This window comes from Alligator sinensis, unplaced genomic scaffold, assembly GCF_000455745.1.
Source record: "Alligator sinensis unplaced genomic scaffold, ASM45574v1 scaffold686_1, whole genome shotgun sequence".
In the NCBI taxonomy this organism is placed as follows: Eukaryota; Metazoa; Chordata; order Crocodylia; family Alligatoridae; genus Alligator; species Alligator sinensis.
The window spans coordinates 254484-262924 of NW_005842760.1; the positions used below are offsets into that span (position 1 = coordinate 254484).

The following is an 8441-nucleotide window of genomic DNA, read 5'->3' on the forward strand; positions in this document are numbered from 1 at the left end:
GTTTGCAAAGCAAGCACCACCGGTTTCTACCTTTGGGTACCTTTTATACATATGTTTGCAAGTGTATCGCTCAGTGATTGGTTACAAGCCACTGACATAAGACGTTCTCTACTGAGCATGTCTCTATACCTATGTTTTAGCCATGTATTTCATTTACATACATATATGTTTCATTAACATACTTTTGCCCTGCCCAGGGGTGTGATTTTTAGCATTATAATGAGACCTTTTTCTGAACTTCTTGCTATCTTACAAGTGTCAGGGAGACACTATCCTGCTGGTGTTAGGGAGGCATTCCAGGAATCCTCTGCATCCCACACGCTGTGCTCTGCAAGCATCTCTTAACACACACATGCCACACCCCTCCCAGCATCTGCAACTTGCCTTAAGTATTCAGTTAGATATAGTTTGCAAAAGCTAGATATACCATAAAAAAGATTACATAAAAAAGATTACATCATCAGGAGGAACACTTGTGGCTCAGGGCAGAGGCCTGGGTTAAGTTCCCCCCACATCTTTCTGGAAGGGCTGGTGACTTGCCTGGCATACATAGTCATATCCCAAGGGGGCAGACTAGCACTGCTGGTACTGCAAGAAGCAGTGGCTCAAGCCTGATTTATATATATCAACAAGATACAAAAAGCAGCAGCTGCATTTGTTTATAGTGCTCTCTCACCCACCACCATATGGGAAATGAGGCCTAAAAAGCAGAAAATACCAATCTATTTTATGCAGTCAAATGTAGGCTACATCTGAGTCACTAGTTAAATACATGTCCAGAGGCAAAAACATCCCTTCTGCTTCTGGCTGTTTCATAGGACTTATTCCTCTAGTTCAATTATTCTTAACTGGGGTGCTATTGGATGAAGGGTGTCTGTAAAGCGTTAGGAGATAAGCAAGGTGTGAAAAGGCAAGCAGATAAATTAAGCAGATTATTTTGGCTCAGGCTTGTCCACGCCTAGATGATCTGGCACCCATACTGCCCTGCCCCTGTGTAAGGACATAAGTACTGTAATAAACAAATTCGTTTTTTTTTTATTTGGGTGCCATTCAATTCACAAAAGTTAGAGGGGTGCCTCAAGTCCAAAAAAGGTTGAGTCCCACTGCTCTAGCTGCAAACTGATTGCTCCCTGAAGTCAGTTGTTAGGACGTTGCTTTTACAAATCAAAATTATAGGCTTGAAAGGTCTGTTTAACCATTTTCTGGACAATACTTGATTAGTTGGATTTTAAAAAAAGTCTTATTCACCCTCACAATAGAAATTACTCTCAGGAACAGAACCATGCATGTTCTAGAACAGCAGTTCTCAAACCAGAGGTTCCAAGGCTCACCGAAATTCAGTTGCAGTGGCTGGGCTCAGGTTAGGATGGAGGTCATGAACCAAGTGAAAATGCCATCACAGTGGAAGATTGAGGCATGCTATCTCTGAGATTGTCCTGCTTGTGCTAGACCTGACACGGAGAGAATTCTCTTTTCCTTCTTAGTTCTTGCAGGCCCTCAACCAGAAATCAGTCTACATAGCCATATTACACACAGAGAGCCTGCTCAGAAGACAGCTGTCCCTCTTCACCATCATATAAAAGACCTAGCTGCATCTGGGAACTCTGTGACAGCTGTGGTCATGGTTTAACCACAATTTAACAAGGGTTCTCTGCAATGGCTGGCTTTTCTTGTGCAGATGTGATCTCTCTGATTAGTGATTTACAGTCATAAAGGGAAGTTGCAGAGTTGATATTCTTAGAGATATTCGTGCACAAGTCATATCAGAAGCTTAGTTACATCTGTAATTAAGAAGCATTTCTAAAGATTAAATGGAAGATCCATGAATTGGAATTATCCCAGCAATCCTCTCTAAACTTCACAGAAGTCAAGATATCTGACATTTCCTAAAAACAGGCCTGTCCAATTGGTGGCCTACAAGGGATCCTATCTGTAGCCCCAACGCTCCTTCTGCTGCTGTTGGGGTCTCCAGGCTTCCCTTTTTCCTGCTTTCACTTGGGCTACCCACCTGCCTGGTGCAGCAGTTGGGAGGTGAAGGCTGCCTGCCCACCTGTGTGCTGCAGTAGCTGAGGAGACTGCCTGCCCATGTAATGCAAAGGGAGCTAGCAGCTGGGGAGGTGAGCAGTGCTGTGGCCCCTGCTGCTGTAGCCCCTGGCTTATAAGAACTTGGACAGCCTTGTCCTAACCCAACAAACGTACAGCCAACATAGATCAACTCCTTGTAATCACCTCTCCCATCTTTGTTCTTCAGGATTTTATGTCAAGTATGTAACAACATATGCTCTTATCACTTGATAACACTTTAAGAGGGATCTTACCTTTTTAGGGCACCACATCTTACCCGCTCTGATCTGTTCTTATTTGGAGAATAGAAAAACATCTTCCCATGAGATTTTTACTAAGTTTCCTTAGTAAACTTTGGATATCACATAATTTAGACTGTGGGTTGTCATATATGTACTGCCTGGGTTGAAAAAATTCTTGTTACACACTCTGCAGATGCATCACAGACTACACATATTGTAAGACAACAGTGATAAGACCACATCCCTGCTGATCCATGTACATGTTATAACAGCAGGCATAATAATGGTTTGAGACTTGAGGAGCTTTCAGAAGTGAAGGCTTCAGGATTAGATAGCATGACAAGGGCTTACGAAGAGGATGGATAACAGCAGGGTCAGGGGTTTTGCTCTGTGATCCGCAGGGCATAAAATGAAAAAAAGTTGCTTATCAAAACCACAGACATACTCAAAACCATTTATTTCATCTCTATTGTCTCCATGCAGATCAGATCAATACAGACGAATGGGAAAACGCATAAGAGCAGCTGGAAAAATAAAGCTAGAAAATAGGATTCTCTCTGCATTTCCAAAAGTGACAAACATGGCAGAGTGACTATTTGTCCCTTGCCACAGCACCTACCCTTTAGGCTCAGAGCTGGTGCTGCCTGCAGCAGAACAGCTAATCAGCCCCTCCCAGAGCCCCAGGCTAACCCAGCGGGTGCAGCTTCCCAAGACCTGTAGACAGAGGCCAGGCCTGGGCTGCCAGCCAGTAGAAACAGTTCAGAGATTAATGCTTTGGTGTCATCCACTTTGCATTCCTGAATACTGAATTTGCACTGAGGCTTGCATTCTAAGCCAAACCCAGCACCGGTATACTAGCACCAAACCCTGGGTACTCATCTTGCAATGCACTTGACTTGGATGTCATCATGATTTTTAACAAAACGTTTTGAATAATGTTGGACAATGTCACTGTACACAGACATGTTTCTTCAACTTCCACACCAAGGGCTTGGTTTAGCTCCAAGTTCCAGGAAAACAGCCACAGAGCAACAGAACTGAGTACCTAAGAACTATTAATCATCACAGCTGCTTGGAAAGAGAGATGGATGCTGGACTGGAGCACATGACAGCTGGAGGATGTAGACAGCAGCTGTCATGGAAAGGCAGCTTTCAACTGTACATGAAAGCTGCACTGAAATAGCCTCTCTCGTGGCTGCAGTACATCTGGTTCACGATACAAGGTGGGTTAAAGAAAAGCTGAAGATATTTTAATGGTCCCTGTATGGAGGGAACTACAAGCAGCAGCTCTCAGGCTCTCTCCAGAAGGTAGCCTGTAAGCTACCATGGAAAAGATCAAAGTTCAAGAGCTCTAAAACAGTAGTGTCAAACTTACTGCCCATGGGCCAGATCCAACCCGTGGAGCCATGTTGTTGGGTAAGCAGTGGCCTGAGGAATCAGGAATTTGGGGCAGGGACTTGTGCCAAAATCTGGGGTATGGAGAGTCCTTTTGGAAATTCATGTTTGTAGCAATGGTCATGTTGCTTCCTGTACCAAGGCCAATGCTTACCATGCTGCTGCCACTTGCTCTACCACTGCATCTGGATCCAACTTATGAGGAGGGGTGAGGTTGACACCCATGTTCTAAAGCAGGGATATCAAATTCATCCAGCCCCGTTACTGAATGAGGAGTGTAGGACCAGTCTGTGGGAGTGAGGAGTGTAGGACCAGCAGCCAATGAATGAGGAGTGTAGGACCAGCGGCCAATGCACAGGACCAGTTTGTGGGCCTGATTCAGATCAGCTTCAAAGCCAGCCTGCAAAGCTGGTCCAGCACAGGCACTGCATGCAGCGTATGCTCCAGACCAGGTCAGTGCTGCATGAAGCACCGATGGAGACAGCTCCACAGGCCGATGGTGGCAGCCTTGCACACTGTGTAGCACGTGGCTGGGGCAAGCACAAAACCACATGTGGCATGCAGGCTCAGCCCGAGACCCATGGTCCAGATCGTACGGTTCCATGGGCCACATCCAGCCTGTGATGCGTATCTTTTGACACCCCTGTTCTAAAGAAATAGAGGGCACCTGCTCTTGGCAGCACTTTAGGCCTGGCCTGTTACTCTGATTCAGACTCACCTCTTCAGGAGCATTAGACATACTGAAGTGTAACAGGAAAGAGCACTTTCAGTAAGGCCCTGTATAGTCCAGTATGTTGTTCTGATTTTAATAAACTCTGTTTAGAGTAGTGTTTACCACATTTTTGATACCTGGGGCACACTTTTTTTCCTGGATTAAAATTGGCAACACACTTCAGTCACTGGTCCATGGGTCAGCACAGCTGTGGCCTGATCCAGCTCATTTCTTGTATCACGCTTTCACTGCTCTTGCAGCACATTAGCAGGCTGCAGCACACCCTTTGGGAGCGACTAGTTTGAGACAGTTTTATACCTCTAGCCATGGGCACGCATTTCATACCTGTAACAAAGTGATTATATTAATTATACTCTGTTGGTTTAAAAACAGGTTTTGTTAAAATCAGTACAACTTTCTTATGTAGACAAGGCCTAAGGGATAGCGTGCCTTTGAAAAACACAAACAGGGGTATTGGAGCTGGTCACCTCCACCAGTCAGGTTAAATTTCACTTGTCTATTTAAATGACCATCAAATTGAATAAACACCATGGAACAAAATTCCTGTTACAGGCATGATGCTGTCAGCCTCTCATTTCTTTCTTCATTCCAGCTTAGCTAACAGTGATTTCAGATTAATTTTTCATTTTTTGAACCCTTTTGTTTCTCTTTACTACGTGTACAGACAATTTTCTCTGCTTTATCTTTTTCTTTATGTATAGTCAGCATGTTCTCTTTTCTCTATCTCTTCTCACAGAGATCAGAGCACAGACCTTGCTTACACTTACATACAGCTGAGGAGAGGATTTACATGGCCAGCAGTTACTAAGTGACTCTCTCCCCAGATATAGGTGAACTGACTGCTTGGGTTGACCAGAAGTATTTATTTGCCTTTTTCCAAATAAGAACCCAGGCTGTATTGAACTGCTGGAGGGGTTAAGGCTGAGGCAAACAGACTCCCATACTGAGCATGACCACCCCAACTTCATCCCAACTGCCCCAGTATCTGACCCAACTGTGACATCAAACTATGGCAAATGAAGCCAGAGAAGTGGATTACCAAGGCTGACACTCTCTTATAAACAACACTATTGGTAAATGAGGGAGATGGCTGTTCTCCACTCCTCTGCATCTCAGGGGTTTTGATAGCACCTTTGCTCCTGCTAAAAGGGTTGCGCTGGTGAAAGCTAGTGGTTTGCAGCTGCTTTGGGACATTTATTCTCTCCCCAAGTCTAAGGTGACAAATAGACCCTGCCTCTTCACCAGCTACAGGGATCTTTACGCAGGATCCTGGGAAGTACAGTTCCATTACGTTTTTACTCCAGAATGAAAAACTCCATTCCCCTTGGAGTAGTTGTTTAGTTCATTTTTGCTCCTCAAAGTCTTCTGCTCCAAAGAATGATGACTTTGGAAGTCCCAGTTTGTCGGATGTTAATGGAGCACGAATAAAAGAGCCAGGGGATGGAGTCCAGCATGTCTAATGACTCCTTTGTCACCTGCCTCTCACGCTAGCAGCCAGATCCACACATGGATATACAGGAAGTTACATTAGTGTTCCTTATTGCTTTGTAACAAATCAGAGTCAATGCAGCAGTTCTGGGAAGTGCCATAATGTCTGAGCGGAGGTCATTCTATAGTGACTGAGAGCAACACAATGACCATAATGCCTGCACACAGGAGAAGGACTTGCTGCAGGGAGTTCCTGGGGAAGAAACAATAGAATTAGAGTGGGTCAGACACCAGTCCAAGTCCACATTAGCTCAGAGGCTTTAGAGTTCCATCTCCTATACTCTTTGCACCTCCAGATTCATCACTGAATTGGCACAAGGACAAGATGACCAACTTTAGGAGAGCAGCAGATGTCTGCAACACTTCCTTTTCCAATGCAGTGAGGGGGCTGAGAAATAAGTCCAACAGGAGGCACAACTGGATATTGGAAGCAGCAAGAATGCTTTCCAGTACAGTGATCACTGTGAAAGTTCAGTACCAATAACAACAGTAATGGGTTTGCCAGTGAATATAGTAACATAAACAGATTGGATTTCAGAAAAGCAAGTGTGGAGGGGTTGTAAAATCAAGGGAGCATACTGAAATGGGAAGGAAAATGTTGTGGTGGAAAATGGGAATTGTGAAGTCACACTAGTCTGCAGTCTCTCTGACAGAGAATAGTTCCTAGCTCCCTGCAATGGGAACTTCTAAGTGGTTTAAAACGTAACTGGAAATGAAAAGGCTAGTAGAGGGAGCAAGAGTAAAAGAGTAATAATGAAGCACATGCACCAGTTCTGCCACTTGTTTCAGTGTTCTCCACTGAAAGCCTGTGACAAATTCATCTGCTGAAAAATTATTTCTTCTCATAGGGAGTATGTGTTGTATGAAGGATGAAAATATATAACTATTGCTGCATTACCCAAGCACTGAAAGTATTGTGTATAGTCCAGCATGTATTAAAAGATAGGTGCACACGTCCTGCCTGTGTTTGTACTCCTCACCCTGAAAATAAATCAATACAGATCACAGAGTTTGGGCAGTTAGAACCCATTTGGAGCCAAACACCACCTGATGTGGGACCCACCTCCCCCTGTCAATACCAATTTCCTACCAAATGATGATAAACATTAAAGCAATGCACTGGAGAGAAGAAAGGGAGGAGTGGACACCCAGAGGGCAGGGGATAGGCAACAGCTTCAATGGAACCGTACACTGCTGTTTCATTTAAACTCTAGGATCCTAATCCAGTCACACATGCAGGCTAGCTCAAAGCATGTAGAAGCCAGCATGTTACACTGGGGATAGGCTGAAGTAGCTTTCAATTGTTGTGCCCAGTATCAACTAGCAAATCTTCTGGAACATAAAGTGAGCACAGTAGTCTGTCTAGGTACCATCTGACATGCTCACAGGATTTAGGAAGAGCACTCACATGCTCCCAGGAACAGAAGTGTGGAGTCCAGGGAGGTTTATTAGCTTGCTCTCTTCTTTATCTCTATTGGAGCACTTACCAAGGATTCTCTTCCTCCAGGAGATCAGGCACGACATTCACCAAGGCAATATACAGAAATCCCCCAGAGGTGAATGGAAGAATCCAAGCTACGGTTTCTCCTGCACAGACAGTGGAAATTGTTATTAATAATGTCAAAGGAAGATTAAAAAAACAGAAAGGCAACAAGACATTTTTTCCAACTATTCAGTTGGTCTATTAAAAGATATATACATCTACCCAAAAAACCTTGTCTGCCAGAAAGGCAACAAGACACAAAGGGATATGACAGTAAATAAGTGCTCCCCCTATAGCCCCAGTTACACTTACCTGCTCCTTTAGGTAACTGAACACAGATTGCAAAGCAGGCCCCTAGAATTCCCCCCAAAGCTGTGGAAAGCTGCATCTTGGCTGCACTCCAGCGGTCAAACCCAGCCCGGAGCAGGATGGCAAAGTCTCCTACCTAAGGGAACCCAGAGTCAGTGGTTATTGATCCCAAGCATAAAAGCCAACACCAGCAAGAAAGAGAGTTCAAGAGGGGGAACATAACAGGTTAGAGTCAGTACCAAAAGGTAACAGCTCCTCCAAGGACCAAGAGGATGGATGGAAAGCAGAGAACTTCTCCCAGCCTTCTTCCTGGATATGGAGCACTGCTGTCTGCTACAGACAAGACCCAAACCTCCTGCCATAAACAGAGCACCCCTGTAGCTCTCCCCTGATAGTAGGTTACAGAACCCTCTCACCTCATGTGGTATTTCATGCAGGAGGATTGCCATGGTGGTTAGAACCCCAACCTGTAGGAGATAAAATAAGTTGGTTTGAATGTGATTTTCTAGTTTAGTGGGGTTAAGAGTACAGGCAGCAGGTGCCTGCTCAAAACCTTTCTCCCCCCTTACTGTACAAACTATGGCTGCCCTAGATTAAGGACTCAGCATAGGGGTGTATGAGAGAACCATTTCCTGCTTCCTAGTACAGGTGACCAGGATTTCCTGGTCTGAAAGGGCTCAGCGAGCCATCCCCCTTATTTGCATCTACTAAGAATTTGGTCTACTGC

The 8441-nt window shown here is 44.7% G+C and overlaps 1 protein-coding gene across 1 annotated transcript in view; it reads right to left on the reverse strand.

The window, feature by feature from the left end:
- Positions 1–353: 353 nt before the first annotated feature.
- SLC39A13 (solute carrier family 39 member 13) overlaps positions 354–8441 on the reverse strand; it is a 19843-nt gene continuing 11755 nt past the window's right edge. The window contains exons 7-10 of the mRNA XM_006034648.3: positions 8131–8181; positions 7718–7850; positions 7410–7509; positions 354–6115 (exon numbers count right to left, since the gene is read on the reverse strand). Coding sequence (XP_006034710.1) covers positions 6040–6115; positions 7410–7509; positions 7718–7850; positions 8131–8181 — 360 coding nt within the window. The 3' untranslated portion in view covers positions 354–6039. The remainder of the gene's footprint in view (positions 6116–7409; positions 7510–7717; positions 7851–8130; positions 8182–8441) is intronic.